We start from the raw sequence: 17,394 nt of genomic DNA on the forward strand, positions 1-17,394 counted from the left end.
CACGTCGCACGACCGCGCAATTGTCAGTTAAAGCGGCGCAGTCCCGAATCGCAAAAAGGGGCCTGGTCCTTTACCTGCATTTTGGTCTGGGGCTTAAGTGGTTAATTACCACCTTAATCATCCACAGAGCCTGTGTAATTCATATGTGTTCGGTTTTAAAAGGATGAGGTGGCAACCCTAGGGCCCACATATAGCACCGGTCGCCTTGGGGCTGGAGCATGGATGGAAGTGGGCCACTACCTCTCTCCATGCACATTGCATGTTCATTGGGAATCCTGTGCTAACTTATTTATAGATGACCAGATTTTGGGTCGGGAGTTTCATGCATAGCAGAGAAGCTCCATGGTTTAAGCTACTTAAAGTTATACCTTGAGCTAAGCAAAAAAAATACAATTATTATTTGTCTTTGCCATAATTGCTAGATTCTGCACAAATATAACAAATGTAACCACAATTTTACTAAAGCTTACCCTGCCAATTTGGACCGCCCTTAGTTCTTAGCTACATATCTGTTCCAGGTAATGCATTGAAAGAAGAGGATTGGGATAACAGCCAGATCAGTGTTTTTCAATTCCAGTCCTCAAGGTGCCCCAACAGGTCATGTTTTTAGGATCTGAGCTGAAACATCTGTGGTAATTACTAAGGCAGTAAAACGGATCAAATCACCTGTGCAAAATAATGGTAAGCCTGAAAACATGACCTGTTGGAGCGCCTTGAGGACTGGAGTTGAGAAACTCTGAGCCAGATAACTAGCATTTGCAGACTAAGTAGGTAGCAATGGCAGCTTACATGTTTCTTTCAGGAAAGGCTGCTTTGAAAACAGTTTATTTCCCGTTGGTGAAAACATTGCAGAGATCACAGCGTTCTGCGCCATCCTCCTGCTGCTGTTCAGCTGTGCCATCGTGCATTTCAGATCGTAATTAGCAGACAAAAGAGCTTAGAGGCCCCAGTCCTCCACCCCGGTTTCCAAGTTGAAAAGCATTTGCAGATCGTTCTTCATGTGAAATTGGGGCTCTAGCCGCAGGCTTTCCAGCATCCCGTCTTCAAGTTCCTTCTGTCTCCTGAAATCACAGGAGCAGCGAAAACTCAGATGAGACGTTTCCACTTTGAACTGTCTGCAGGACTGGGTTGTGTTTGATGGCAGCACTTGTTTTCCTCTCATATCATTCCTAAAGAAGGTTGTATGTTTCAGATCTTTGAAGAGGAGCACAGCGTCTTGTACCTGGATCAAGGTGGAGTCCTGGTGGCTATGAAGCACACGTCGCTGCCAATCCGGCATTTATGGTAATGACTGCAAAGGCTTAAATAAATTCATGGGGTCATTAAACGAGAAACCGGGAGTGAAAAACAAAAACACCATTTAACCCAATTACATATTTTTAACAAAATAAGTTTATAAGTAGATTTCTACCCATCCAATAAAGTCTCCTATAAGCTTTAACATGTTAATTAAACTCCAAAAGTTATATTTAAATGTTTTAAGTAATCACTGGTTTGATGGTTACCGAACTTTAGGCACATTAGCAACGTGACATTGATTAAAAACACAAATGTAAACACTGTCACAGGGAGGATAACAATGGGATTATCTAATGTATGACTCAACCAAAAGAAGAGATCTTAGATATAGAGTAGAGGCGTCAAGAAGTGGTGACAATGGGTTAGGTTAAAAAAGAGCAAGATTAGGCGGGGGTTAACAGGGAAAGAGGGGTTGGTGAGGTGGGTAAGATGAAAGGGTTGAGAAGTAAGAGAGAAGGGGGTGGGTACTGGATGGGTAATAGATTGAGGGGATTCCTGATGACTATTAGTATCTGCCCAAATATGTGAATATTTTGTAGATCTAGTAGGTACCAATTTAAGCTGTTGTTTGGTAGAAAATCCCAAGGATCAAGCCATTCATGGTCAAACGTCTTAAGGAGGTGTTGATCTTCAGGTTTAGAAGTGGGTTAAGAACCATTTTAAAGTGGTTGTAAACATTGTTTACAGTTACAGTGGTGGTGGAAATACTTGAACCCAATCAGTTGGTAGTGTGTCACCTTATGTTTGGCCATATAGGTAGGTGTCTACATTTTTTCCACTATACAGTGTGCAGAAATCTGCCCTCATGTCTAAAATCTAAAAGCAAAACTCTATCATTTCCCTTTAAAAAGCAAACACAAATTATTGAGGCAAGATGAAGTCAAATGAGGGAGATAAGGAAGAGTCCGTTGTAGCAGTGGCTGGTCTTTGTGCTGAGTAGCTTATGTTTGAAAAGACCTGTTATTAGCTTTCTCCGTTCTGGTAAGAAGAAAGAAATACAAATCTCCGAGAAAGACAAGAGAAGCCCCAGGGTGCAGCTGAGCGCTGTGTAATCTAATCAAATAGCTCATCCATTATGTGCGCATAATAAAGGAATTGTTTCTCAGAATGTTTCAGAAAGTGCGCTGAATTTCTTTTCTTTCCCAAAACGTGCCACCAGTATATTTTGTAGTGTGTGGGCGCGATCGGCAGAAGACTACGTGTCTGAGGAGGTCAATATTTATAATAAATTCTCATCCATCTTGTCACTCAAAGTCTCCTCACTTCGTATATAGTGAAAATGATGAAACCGGGGATCATTGAGAGCCGGTCTATCGTCTATTGTCATTCTGGTTATTACAATGCTTGCATATGTGTGTATAAATATAACATTTGCTAGACACATCTACATCAATCGGCTGATAGACAGATAGATCGATAGATCGCTAGATGTTTCGCTGTCTTCTATTTATCTATCTATCTATCTATCTACAATAATTATTTGATACCCTGCAGGGCCCCCCCCCCACCCAAGCACCCACCCCCCCATGTTGAGGGCATGTGGCCTGGTATGGTTCAAGAGGGGGCGTTCGCTCATCCCCTCCCTTTCCTGACCTGCCGGTCTGCATGCTCAGATAAGGGTCTGGTATGGATTTCGGGGGGGACCCCACGCTATTTTCTTTGACGTAGGGGTTCCCTTTAACTTCCATACCAGACTGAAGGGCCTGGTATGCTCTTGGAGGGGGGACCCCATGCCTTTTTATATACTTTTTATTTAAAGAGTCATACCAGACACAAAGTGCCTGGTATTGTCGGGATCAAAGTCGAATCCCCGTTCATTGAAGTTGGATGGATTTCGGACTTCAAGTCGCAGGGCAAAGTTGGATCCACAGTGTGAAGATGGCCTCAGCCCTGGTTCGCATTGGAGCAATTTGGCATGCGATTTGACATGTCAAATCACCAGCCAAATCGGCGGCAAATTCCGGCAATGGCACCATCCAAATCAGTGCAATGCTGCATCTATTCCAAAAATTAGTTTCTGTACTACTTTTGGCAACTTCGGGGTGCGATTTTCATTAACATCTGTGCAGCAAGCCTCACATATGTCCCTGAATTAGCCCCTGAAGTCGGGACTGAAATCCAATAATGAAATTGTGCAAGTTCAGCTGAACTCACACAATTTCATTCCCGTTGTCAGTGGGAACCTGGGCTTAAACCCACCACCATGGGCAAGATGAAAGAGCTGTCAAAGGACGTCAGGGACAAGATTGTAGACCTGCACAAGACTGGAATGGGCTACAAGACCATCAGCAAGAAGCTTGATGACAAGGAGACAACTGTTGGAGCGATTATTCACAAAAGGAAGAAATAAAAAATAACAATCAATCGCCCTCGACCTGGAGCTCCATGGGGTAAGGATGATCACAAAACAGTGAGGGATCAGCCCAGAACTACACAGGAGGAACTTGTGAATGATCTTAAAGCGGAGGTTCACCCAAATAACATCTATATCAAACCATATTCTTTATACTTCTAACATGTACAGTCCGCATTTTTTATAATTCTTTTACGCTGTACATACCGTATAATCTATATTTGCAATCTGGCTTCCGGGTACTTCTCCCCGCGTGAGTAGGCGTTTCTATGCTGAGGAGGAATGTCCTCTGGGAGGTCACCCAGATGATTGACGTCCTTTCAGAAAAAGTTCCCCCCGTATTGCGTAGGCGCGTCACGAGTCGTTTCCGAAAGAAGCCGAACATGCAGAGCTGCGAGTTGGCTCTATACGGCGCCTGCGTACCGACTAGGAGCCATGTAGAGCTGACTGCGCAGGCACCATATAGAGCTTCTTCATGTTTGGCTTCTTTCGGAAACGCTATGACTCGTAACGCGCCTACGCAATACGGGGGGCGGGGCCTTATCCTCCGGGGGGAACTTTTTCTGAAAGGACGTCAATCATCTGGGCGACCTCCCAGAGGACATTCCTCCTCAGCATAGAAACGCCTACTCCCGCTGGGAGAAGTACCCGGAAGCCAGATTGCAAATATAGATTATACGGTATGTACAGCGTAAAAAAAAAAAAATGCGGACTGTACATGTTAGAAGTATAAAGAAGTTGGTCTGATATAGATGTTATTTGGGTGAACCTCCGCTTTAAGGCAGTTGGGACCACTTCAAGTTGCCAAGCGACAGCTAAGAAACCTTAAGGATTTCGAGAAGATCTGTAGAGTGGACGGAAATCCCTCCTGAGATGTGTGCAAACCTGGTAACCAACTACAAGAAACATCTGACCTCTGTGATTGCCAACAAGAGTTTCTCCACCATGTACTAAGTCTTGTTTTGCTTAGGAATAAATTACTTATTTTACTCGCTGAACTGCATGTGCTTTTTCTGGATTCTTGGTTGATATTCTGTCTCTATCATCTAAAATACACATATGATAAAAATGATAGACCCTTCATTTATTTGTAAGTGGGAAAACTTACAAAATCTGGAGGGGATCAAAGTATTAAACATAATTTTCCCCACTCTATCTAACTATCTATCCAAATTTTTATCATGTTACAACCAAAAATGTAAATGTATTTTATTGGTATTTTATGTGATAGACCAACACAAAGTGGCACATAATTGTGAAGTGTAAGAAAAATGATAAATGGTGTTCAAAATCTTTTACAAATACAAGAGCAGTTGCTCCAAAGCTTATTAAATGAGCAGAAGCCCTACTGACTTCCATCATCAAATCACGTGTAATCAAGAATGCTGTTTTTTCACTTCCCTTGCATGTGAACGGGTATTCTTTGCAAAGTGAAGATTTACCTAATTTACTAAGCTCTGAAGCAATTGCACTTTGCAAATTGCATAGTCTATTTGCCATTAGTAAACCAACCTCTTTGTATCTGTATATTGAAGCAGTCACTAACATAAAACTGCAAAAAAACAAAAAATAAAATAAACTACAGGTGGTTACAAATGCAATAGTCCCGAGGTAGGTTGGGAGGCAAGCCGGGTCCTGTGCAGTGAAGCAAAATCAGTAGGTCAGATAAACACAGACAAGCTGGAGACCACTCTGCAACGTTCTTCTGCAGTGCTTCAGTTTACGGTATATACAGTAGGTCACTAGGCACTAGTACCAGTAAGTGTGTGCCTACTCTCTCATGCACATACAGAATTTACTACAGAGGTATGGGCAGCATAATGCACATGTGCATATACCCATACTGGTTTCCTTTTACTGCCGGGAATCCAACCTTTCCCACATCCTCTTTGCAGTGGACCCTAATGTGTTATTTTATTAACAGAGTCCCTCTAAACTCAGTGAAGTAAAGCTACTAGTGGTTAAAATGAAGTTAGTATTGTCATGAGGCCGAGTATTATCACCTGTATTTCAGAAAGGCGTTTTCTTCCTTTTCCAGGTTGAGTTTTGATGAGGGAAGATCGTGGAGCAAATATACCTTCACTTCCAACCCGCTGTTTGTGGACGGTGTGTTGGGGGAACCAGGAGAAGAGACTCTGATTATGACGTAAGCTTGAGCACATTTTGTTTTGGGGAGTAGTGGTGGGTCATATTGGGCGATGGAGATAATTTATTTAAAACCAAACTTTCGACCTTCTTAGGCCGCGTACACACGGTTGGTCCATCCGATGAGAATGGTCTGATGGACCGTTTTCATTGGTCCAGACCGATCGTGTGTGAGCCTCATCGGTTAGTTAACCTTCGGTCAAAAAAATAGGAACTTTCTTTAAAATGTAACCGATGGACGCCTAACCGATAGGTCAAAACCGATCGTTAGTACGCACGACCATCGGTTAAAAATCCGCGAATGCTCAGAATCAAGTCGACGCATGCTTGGAAGCATTGAACTTTGTTTTTTTCAGCACGTCGTTGTGTTTTACAGCACCGCGTTCTGACACGATCGATTATTTAACCTATGGTGTGTAGGCACATCAGACCATCAGTCAGCTTCATCGGTTAACCGATGACAACGGTCCTTCGGACCGTTCTCATCGGATGGACTGATCGTGTGTACGAGGCCTTATTCACTATATTGGCAAAAGTACTGAGATACCTGCCTTTACACACACATGAACTTTAATGACATCCCAGTCTAATGCCACGTACACACGATCGGTTCGTCTGATGAAAACGGTCTGCTAGCTTCTACTGCTCTGGTCTCCCAGCTCACCTGATCCTCTTCCATTAAGTCCTCTCTCTCCGGTCCCCACTCACCTTCCACTATAGCGTTCCGTTTTGCATGTTCACTACAAGTAATTTCTGATAGTTGCTCTGCTCCAATTCAGATCCCACTCACCTTCCTGCTGATGTGACATCTGCACCAGTCACTCCCAGAATATATGCACATGAACTGGAAGTGACTGCTGATGACCTCTTTCTGGTTTACTTGTTGGTTTCCCAGTACATCCTGGGATATCTCATACCTGCAATACCTCAAAAAATAAAGTGAAGCTAACTCTGAATAAAAGCCTCTCAAAAACTCCAAGTGCTGTTAACAAGCTATGTCATAGACTTCTATGGAGGCTTTCGAGACGCTTTGAAGCACCATGAAAGCGACATGAAATATAATTTTTGAAGCTAAGCAAACACAATATGTCAACAGAACTGTAAGCTTACCGTTTTATTTAGTTACCGGAGGCTGCAATTGGCATTCAGAGTGCTTTAAATGCCACATATTGAATCAAATTTAAATGAGCCGTTATGATGCTTCAATATAGTGCCCAGTGCTCCACCACATCAAAACATACCTTTAGGTGGAATCACATAATTCCTGTGCCAAACACCACCATAATAATGGGTGTGACAGACTGCCTGCCACCCTGCCTAGGTGCCTCTGCCCAACGGTGCCTCCCGTCTTCCAAACTCTTCCAGCAGAGTGATAGCCAATAACATCCATTTACCCCAAGCATCATGCACCTGCAAGATGTTGGGGTAAAAACCAAAGGAATTACTGTTGTCGTATTGAACAGAATTTTTTTTTTATGCACTTCAAAAATAGGGGCAGTCCCCACATGAACAATAAAAACAAATATTGCAAATTGAGGTAAACCTCTCATAATGGTTAGGTAACAAGGTAAAGTTGACACAAGACTAATTATATCAAGAGGATTAGAAAACAGACAGAAACAATAGGTTACTCAATTAACAATGGGAAAAATAATTTAACAGTAAACACATTACACCTTAATAAACACATTACACATAACAGCAGCAGACCTCAGCATCAAGTTGTTTTGAGCTGATTATCTTCTGCTTAGAGTCTCTGAGACTAGGAGGCGGTTGAAGCAGTCAATGCTGGATTGACCACAGAGGTCCCAAATCTGTAACTGGGTCCTCCAATTACCAGAATCTTTGTGTTTTGGAAGATATCACCCTGAATCCAAAGTAAAACTACCCCAAAGGTCCCCCAGGTACACACCTTCCAAAGAATAGAGCCCCCTCAAATGCCATGGCCCAGTCAATAGGCAAGAGGCTAGCCTGCAGCCCCCTCCAAAAGTCACAGTTACAGTAGTAACTGTGACAATGGGTATCATAGAAACTGACCCAATGTAAGTATGCAAAATATTATTATCCCTGGATTGGATTGGTTCGGATTTAAAATTACTCCAATGCCCACTTTAAAATACAGCCAAAACTCTTCAGTGTTACTTTACGCCTAGATAAAAGTTTGAACAGAAAACCCTTGGGGCTCCCAAACTTTTGTTTCCTCTGGATTGAGATGGTTGGGTGGTGATAACAGTAGTCCTCTGACTCATGCCTTATTAAAATATTACTAAGGGAACACTGTAAAAAGAGAATGATTTAAAATGGGTTCTGTTTTTTCTTTATTTAGTACTCCTTTGTGTTATTTTATTATTCCCTACATTAAAGATTTTCTTTTTATGACAATCAGCAGCTTGTAGTGCTGGATTCTTATGGCCTATTTACATAAAGCACATATGGTGTCAGACAGTAACAGAAGTTGTTATTGCAGTTTATGACATTTAAAGAATACATTTAAAAAATTACTCCAACCTGAACAAAAACTTGTCTACAGCTTCCAGGGGCAGAGTTGCCCAAGCTTTTTGTTATAACTTTCCTTTTCTGAACCTATTTGTCCTTGCAGGGAATTTAGAGACTATGGAGTTTAACAAAGGGGTTAGGACTATCTTTTTACTCTCGTGTGACAGCACCTGGGTGCCTAAGCAGCCAATCACCAAGCATAGATGTTATCACATTGGAGGAGGTACACTGAGCTCCATATTCAGAAGTACAGTATAACTTCCAGGGGTAGATATTTGGTGCACTAAAGAGAGAATCCCGTGTGTCAACTGAGCTGTCCTGGGTGCATGTAAAAAGTCCATAAAAAATATATATATGGTGGTCTGTAAGAAAAAGTCTCTGGATCTGTATAAGATGCCATTGCTTGAGAGCAGCTGGTTCCAACAAGAGATAGAAGGTATTCTGTAAATGTCAGAGGAGAGAGGAACAGCGCTTCTGAGGCCGCGTACAAACTGTCGGTCAAAACCGATGGAAACGGACTGAAGGACCGTTTCATCGGTCCAAACCGATGGTGTGTGAGCCCCATCGGTCAGTTATCCTTCGGTCCAATTTTTTTTAACTTGCTTTAAAATTTAACCGATGGACGCCTAACCGATAGGTCAAAACCGGCGGTTAGTATGCAAAAGCATCGGTTAAAAACCCACGCATGCTCATAATCAAGTCGACGCATGCTTGGAAGCATTGAACTTCATTTTTCTCAGCACGTTGTTGTGTTTTACGTCACCGCGTTGGACTCTATCGGTTTTTTAACTGATGGTGTATAGGCACATCAGACCATCGGTCAGCTTCATCGGTTAATGATGAGAACGGTCCTTCGGACCGTTCTCATCGGATGGACTGATCGTGTGTACGCGGCCTGAATGTAGTAATTTAAAAACACTTTAATTGTAAAAGTAAACAACTTGCAAGAGTAGAAGGAAAAACCTGTTTACATAAGCGCCAATTCTTCTACTCTTGTGAGTTGTTTACTTTTACAATTAAAGTATTTTGTTTTAAAACTACTACACTTAGAAGAGCTGTTCCCTCTCCTTCCCGGCTGTATAACTTTTATCTGTAAGAAGCAAAGTAAAGGTTGTACAGGTGGTGTGGCGAGAATTAGGAAGAACCTGTGCCCTTTCCTTGTATGGATTGGCACTGACCTTTTAGACATAGTAATGGAGGAAGGGTTCCCCGTTTTTTTTAAAGGGCCACGCAAAAGTTTTCAGTGATTGGTAGATATCCTCCAGGAAAGGTATTTCAGCAGTTCGAATATCTCAAAGTGCGGAATAACAACCAAAACTTCAGGTTGAGTGGGAGCAAGTTAAGATTCTTCCTATACCCCACATGTTTGAACGGACTGGTATGTTATGGTTAAATCTTAGCTTTTTGAATTCTTAAGAAAATACATAAAGGAATAAGTATAAGGCACGGTCTTCAGGTCTTATACAAAAAGCATTACACCTGAGCAAATATATAACTAGTTAAAGCCAGAGTCATGATTCTGTTTGGTCCATTGTAAAAGTAACAGGTTGAAATAATTTGATCATGTGAGGGGATGCCCAAAATGCGAAATTTAGAAGGTCATACAGTATTTTATTGATATGTACAAAAAGGTTGGTATGAAGGAGAGGGGTGTAAACCTGTAGACCTGACCTGGAATAGTCTAGATAAGCCTTTTTATCAACCTTTACAACACAGAGCATACCTTTCTGGTCTTAGGGAACACCTGATTAAAATTACTGGACCAGATCCATATCGAGTACGCCGGTGTATCTACTGATACGTTGGCGTACTTTCAAATTACCCGCGTCGTATCTTTAGTTTGAATCCTCAAACCAAGATACGACGGCATCTAGGTTCGCTCCGACAGGCGTACGGCTTTGTACGCCTTCGGATCGTAGATGCAATACTTTGGCGTCCGCTGGGTGGAGTTTGCGTCGTTTTCCGCGTCGGGTATGCAAATTAGAAGAAAGAAAGTCACCGCTCCAGGTGGGTCTACTATACGGTCACACACTGATACAGGATTCCAAAGGGTGCTGACGGTGCACTAGGCAAGCATAAAAGATAGATGAAGGATGGATGGCCGCACTCCAAAAACCGTACAGGTTGTCTTTTATTAAATGAACAGCAGATACATCACCAGATCACAGCAACAAGAACAGGGGAACAGCTGACGTTTCGCACAAAATCAGTGCTTATTCATGGCTTATTCGGGTATGCAAATTAGCTTTTTCCGACGATCCACGAACGTACGCGCGGCCGTCGTATTCTCTTATGTCGTCTCTAGTCGGCTTTTTCCGGCGTATAGTTAAAGCTGCTATTTTGCGGCGTATAGATAGACTTGCCATGTTAAGTATGGCCGTCGTTCCCGTTTCGAAATTTGAATTTTGTTTTTTGCGTAAGTCGTCCGTGAATAGGGATGGACATAATTCACGTCTAAGTTAAAAAAATGACGTTGTTGCGACGTCATTTCGCGCAATGCACGGCGGGATGAAATCACGCCCCCTACCCGCCGATTTTAATTACGCGCCAAGAGATACACTACGCCGCCGTAACATACGGCGCAAATTCTTTGTGGATTCAACGAATGAAAAAGTAAGTTACATCGGCGTAGCGTATCTCTGATACGCTGCGCATATCTAAATGTATGTGAATCTGCCCCTTCATCTCTACAACTGGTGATACATTAGTGTGATGATCAGTGGGAAGAATGCTCCTTACATTGGTGGTCACTGGGAGGAATTACCTCCTTACAGATACTGTAGCTAAAAAGATCAATGGTGTTATCTAAGGCCCCGTACACACGACCAAACATGTATGCTGAAACTGGTCCGCGGGCCAGTTTCAGCATACATGTTCGGTCGTGTGTGGGTGCGAGCGGGCCGAATTCCAGCAAACATTTGCCCGCCGGGCCTTTTCCCAGCGGGCAAATATTCCTGGACTTGTTTTAAAACCGTCCGCTGGAATCCTGCCCGCTCGGACATGTACGGTCGTCAGTACAGACCTACCGTACATGTCCAGGCGCCCGCCGTCCCTCGCATGCGTCGAATGACTTCGACGCATGCGTGGAAGCATTTTAAAGGCGGGCCGCCCACGTCGCTGCGTCATTGTCGCGGCGACACCGCGTCATCGACGCGGCGACACCGCGGACACGCCCCGCGTATTGTTTACGCGCGGACTTCTGTACGATGGTGTGTACAACCATCGTACAGAAGCCCTCTGGCAGACATGTATGGTGAAAACGGTCCGACGGACCGCTTTCACCATACATGTTTGTTCGTGTGTACCCGGCCTTAGAGACAGGAATTGCTCATTGCTCAAGTAACCCCTAGCAACCTCCAGAGGAACCCTGGTTGATAAACTCTGGTCTAGATTATGTTATCATGGGTGGCCCATTCATTCAGGGCGCCCCCTCCCCTATTGCTGCCACCTCCTATTCATGCTTCTGGCCCCTTTCAGGATGCACTAATCAGAGGTTCTAATAGGCTTCAAAATAGCGTGGGTTTGGGACGCTGATAATGCACTCGGAGCCCACACAGTTGTGTGAGAATAGCAAATTAGTATTCCTTATTCTCACACTAAAATCACCTCCCCGCCAATCAGGGAGCTTGGGTCCGAGACCCATTTCCCGACTGGCAGAAGGAAGAAGTGTTTCAGATTGGCCGCCGAGGAGGAGGGAGGAGAGGGAAGACGCAGAGCAGGGGAAGGAGCAGCTGCTTGTGATCCTTGTTGTCTTTATGCCTGTGGAGGAGAGTTGGGGAAGCCGCCCGTGATTGCCCGCCATGGATGGTGTAAGTGCCCTGACCAACCGACCTAACAAGGGGGGGGATGGTGTAGGCTGCACTGTTTGCCACTACCCCAAAAAAATTACCACCAGCCGCCACTCAGGTTGAAATCCTTTGTGAGAGTGTTTATTTAGAGGGAGTAGTTATATTAAAGTCTATCTTTATGGTAGGAGGAACCAGAAAATATATCTATATTGCTCCATGTGTGGCTGAACATCATCTAGTTTATCATTATCAAGGGCTAAGACCTCGTACACACGACCAAGTTTCTTGGCAAAAACCAGTAAGGAACTTGCTGGGATTTTTTTTTGGGCGAGGAAACCGGTCGTGTGTACATTTTTCGACAAGGAAACTGTCAAGGATCCCGTCGAGCCAAAAAGAGAGCATGTCTTCTTTTTCCTCTACGGGAATGGAGAAACTTGCCTTGTCGAGTTCCTCGACAGCCTAACAAGGAACTCGACGAGGAAAACGATGTGTTTCGCCCGTCGAGTTCCTCGATCGTGTGTACGAGGCTTCAGAGTTCCTCTATATTCATGATGTCATTGACTGTATTTATCCATAACGATAGCGAAGGTACTGTGGAGGTCTTTCAATACAGACAAACAAGTCGACATGCTGCAATGATGAAAATGGTGGAATAAAAGTTATTTTTCTGGGCAGCGGTAAAGCCCCAAAAGATAGATATACAGGGTGATTTATAGAAAGGGAGATACAGAGTCTCCATAAATTTCATTGTATATGTTGAAAGTCTTAGTTCTGTAGGTGTGGATCAAGGGACAGTCCCACCAAATGTGCCTCTCGCTTCTCTGCATCTCCACCATCTATCCAGGGTAGTTTGGAAATATACAATGGTATAAGACTAGGTCTCTATACCACCTATACTGTGTCTTGGATGGACTGATACTTTAAAATATATTACATGCGCATGATTACTACAAGTCTGGAGGTTTTACAAAAAAAAATAAAACATTTACAAAGGTTTTTCTGAAAGTGCATTGAGTACAACACTGTTAGTGATATGGAAAATTGAGAATACAAGTTATTAGAAGTTTATTTATTTATGTACTTTTTCTTTTTAACAGAGTGTTTGGACATTTTGGTCATCGGTCAGAGTGGCAGCTGGTGAAAGTGGACTACAAGTCAATCTTTGACAGACGTTGTAACCCCGAAGACTATCTTCCTTGGCAGCTTCATAGTCAGGTGCACAGACTTATTTTCTGTTTACTGGTTGGAAGTTGGTGGATAAGTAAACCATTACATCCATATGAGCTCAGTGGACATCCCATTACAAAACCATGGCAAATAATATGCAGCTGCCTACTCTTCTAGGAATGCTTTGCACCAAATTTTGGAATGTGCCTGCAAATGAGAAAATTCTTCCTCAGTGTTAAAAGGAAATGACATTATAAGGCCAGAAGTGTGTGGGCATCTTACCACCCCACCTATTTGATCTTGTTGGACATCCCAATCCAACACCATGGGCATTAATGTGGAGTTATACCTCCTCCATGACTTTAATAGCCTCCATTTTTCTGGGAAGGATTTTCTCAAGTTTTCTCAAGTTATGTCTATGTGAATTTATGCCAATTTCGTTAAAACTGCATTTTAGGGTTAGGTACTGATTTAACATGAGAACTCCTGGCTCCCAAATTACATTCCAACTCATCCCAAAGGTAGGTCAAATGCAAAAGAAAGCACTTTTATGGCCACATCCGCATAGGAAATTTGGAAACAAAAGAAAAATGGGCAAAGATAGCCCAATGTTGGACTTTAGAGGCACATTGGACAGTAGTACGTATAAAAAAAAAATATTTATGACAATACATATTGCACACAGAGCAAAAAAGAAAAAGAAAATCACCCAGAAGGTATTTATTACATTGAGGTCAGGGCTGTGTACAGCCCACTTGAGTTTTTCCCACACCAAACTGGTCATACAATGTCTTTAGGTGCTGGTTTTGTGCACTGGGGCAGAAGGTTCTTTCCCAAATTGTTGCTACAAGGTTGGAAGCACACGCTATGTCATTGTATGCTGTAGTATTAACAGTAAACTTCAATGGAAACACCTCTTTTGGAAAAGAAAGGGGGAGGGGAAGTCTACATCAGTGGCGGCTGGTGCTCAATATTTTTTTTTGGGGGGGTGGTAAACCAATGCCATGCCCCCCCCCATAGGCGATAGATGGAAAGGTGGCGAGACCCCCCAACCCCCCTACAGGATATAAAGAGGCGACCCCCCGCTGGAGACAGATGGGAATTCAGCAATTTCTCTCCCAATGGGAGACAGACGGGAAGGGCGGAGACTCCCCCCACCCCTACGGCAGATGGACAGGAAGGCGGCGATCAGAGGCCTCCTTAACTTAGGGACATGTAGATTGGGGGCCGGATGCATGGATTAGGTGGGCAGCGACCCTGCACCCCGTATGAATGGACCACCACTGGTCTACATACTTTTGGGAAATATATAATGTAAAGGACCCTTAACTGCATTTTTAGGTTGAATTGAATAGAAAATGCTTGTAGAGGTTGGAATTTTGTGTTATCTTTCAGTGTTGTTGCAGTAAATGGAGTTTTATCTTTTTATGTTTTTAGATATTGCAAAAAAAAACAAAACAAAAAAAACATAGAATTAACATTTTGAGAGAACAGTCACAATTTTAATGGTACATTGAGGCAAATCAAGCATAACAGCAAACACATACAATGTTGCATTTCAAGAAACACACTAAACACAAACTACTCAGACACAATTTAAAGATATTGTAAAGGCTTGATTTGTTTTTCAGGTCATACATTCCTGCTCTGTGCAATGGCTTTGCACAGAGCATCCCCAAACCTCCTCTTTTTGGGTCCCACGCTGGCACTCCTGCCCCCCCCCCCCCCACGCCTTGCTGAGTGTCTCAATAGAAAGTCACTTGCTATGGGGGCACACGTACATGCTCACTGCTGAGCCCTGCTCTGCGTGTCCATAAGACACACAGACTGGGGCTTGGCTCCTTCCCCCACTCCCTCCTGAAGACACAGGCAGACACTGGCTGCAAAAGCGCCTTGAGGCAATTTAGTTTGTGTTTGTAGCGCTATACAAGTTACTTATTCATTAATTCATTAATTCACTCCTCACTGGCTGTGATTAACAGCAGCTGGAGCAAATGCTGTATCTGAGCCAATGAAAAGGAAGAGAGCAAAGAGAGCCTCTGCTCTCAGGCACCTTGCTGGATCTAGATCAGCCTCAGGTAAATATAAGGAGGGGGGGGCTGCAGGGGGACAACATGCAGAAGGTTTTTTTTTACCTTAAAGCGAATGCCTTTACAACCACTTTGATTGAACATTTAGTTTTAATCTAAAATATAATGAGGAGTTATGGTTTTCATGCATGATGGTCATAGCTTACAGACCTCAGGTAGGTAAAGGCAGTGATCAAGAAGCTATCAAGAAGCTAAATGTCACAAAATAGGGACTTTATTAAAGAAGGAAGTAAACCTTCTCTTAAAAAAACCTGCAAGACAAAGGAATAATGAGCTAATATACATAGCATACTAGCTCATAATGAATTACTTACCCGAGAACGAAACCCCCGCAGCGGTCCTCGGACACCTCCTCTCTCACCACCATGATACCCAGAGTGAATTTCGGGTATCGCTGCTCCGGCGCTGTGACTGGCCGGAGCAGCGATGACGTCATTCCCGCGCGCCGCCACTAATGGCATGATGCCGTTAGTAGCGGCACGCCCAGTGCGCCTGTGCGCCATTGTCTACAGCGCATGCGCCATAGAAATCGGTGCCGTCTTTCTTGGAAATATCTCCTTAACCGTGTAAGTTAAGGAGATATTTATTGGACCTACAGATAAGCCTTAATCTAGGCTTACCTGTAGGTCAAAGTGGTCTGTAAGGATTTGCAACCACTTTAATAAGACATTGTTCCACTGCACATCATATTTCTCACCATTCTCTATTTTGGCCAGCAGGTGGCATAGGCACACTCCTCCAAAATGCTACTCCTGGTGAAAATAGATGGGCAGCGGCAACAGATCTGGTTACAAAGTAAGAGAACCACAGCTGCCTTTGATTGGGGAGCAGGAGCCACCACACACACATTAAGAACTATAATTATTTTTACATGCCTCTCACTGATGTTTAACATAAAATACTTACTCTCAAACTACTGCACATATTATCTGTGTCTCAGTCCCATTTCCCCCATTAATTTACCTCTGATTACAAGAACGGCGTACACTTATTATTCCGACGACGGCTGCGGCAATGAGCAACGTTAATCAGCTAGTCGTATAATTACTATCTCATGTCTTTGCACAATGGTATCATTATTGGCCCCGAAGATTCCGGCAGACCTCCTGGGAAGCAGACATGTCACTGCGTAGAAATGACTGCAACAAAATAGAACAAATGTATTATTATGAGAAATTCCGACCCTGTGGGGAGAATTCTCCAGGGAGTGAGAGGATTAAACTAATGTGATTAAAGACGTAGCGGGGGTCTTCACTTACAGTTGTGGGGTTACACTGTATCCCTGGGGACTGAACACGCTGAAGGTTTAACTAGCACTAGACAGGTTAATACAAAAGGTGTTGTATAAGGCGTGCTGATTATCTAGGAGCAAGCAATTAAACTATACAATAAATTATATAAACCCAATCACTGAAACATATAGGCTTTAAAATAATAATGTTATTTCAAATGTAATTGTTTTATACAGCAGGTAAAATAAGTATTGAACATGTCACCATTGTTCTAGGTAAATATATTTCTAAAGGTGCCATTGACATTAAATGTTCACCACATATCGGTAACAACCCATGCAATCCATACATACAAAGAAACCAAAACAAATACGTTCAGAAATTGGGTTGTGCATAGTAAAATTGAATGACACTGAAAAAACGTATTGAACACGCTAGCTAAAATGTATTTAATACTTGGTACAAAATCCTTTGTTGGTAATGACAACTTCAAGACGCCTCCTGTATGGAGAATCTAGTCCAATGAAATTGGTCAGGAATGACTTTGTTCCATTCTTCTACAGTCTTCAAATCTTGAAGGTCCTGTTGGCCTCTTCTATGAACTCTGATCTTTAGTTCTTTCCATAGATTTTCTATTGGATTTAAGACTAGTGATTGAATTGAAACCAATTGGGAGTTTCCTTGGCTTTGTGTTTGGGATCATTGTCTTGCTGAAATGTCCACCCTTGTTTGCATTCATCCTTCCTTCAATGATATGAAGTTTGCCAGTACCGTATGCTGGAAAACAGCCCCACACCATGAAGTTCCCACCTCCAAACCTCACT

At 43.0% G+C, this 17,394-nt stretch overlaps 1 protein-coding gene across 5 annotated transcripts in view; it reads left to right on the forward strand.

Annotated features, from left to right (window-relative positions):
* SORCS1 (sortilin related VPS10 domain containing receptor 1) overlaps nucleotides 1-17,394 on the forward strand; it is an 834,705-nt gene that overhangs the window by 630,779 nt on the left and 186,532 nt on the right. For all 5 annotated transcript variants that reach the window (XM_040361653.1, XM_040361650.1, XM_040361655.1 and 2 more), the window contains exons 13-15: nucleotides 1,193-1,284; nucleotides 5,691-5,798; nucleotides 13,179-13,296. In XM_040361653.1, the coding sequence (XP_040217587.1) occupies nucleotides 1,193-1,284; nucleotides 5,691-5,798; nucleotides 13,179-13,296 (318 nt within the window). The remainder of the gene's footprint in view (nucleotides 1-1,192; nucleotides 1,285-5,690; nucleotides 5,799-13,178; nucleotides 13,297-17,394) is intronic.

This window comes from Rana temporaria, chromosome 8 (genome assembly GCF_905171775.1).
Source record: "Rana temporaria chromosome 8, aRanTem1.1, whole genome shotgun sequence".
Taxonomy (NCBI): domain Eukaryota; kingdom Metazoa; phylum Chordata; class Amphibia; order Anura; family Ranidae; genus Rana; species Rana temporaria.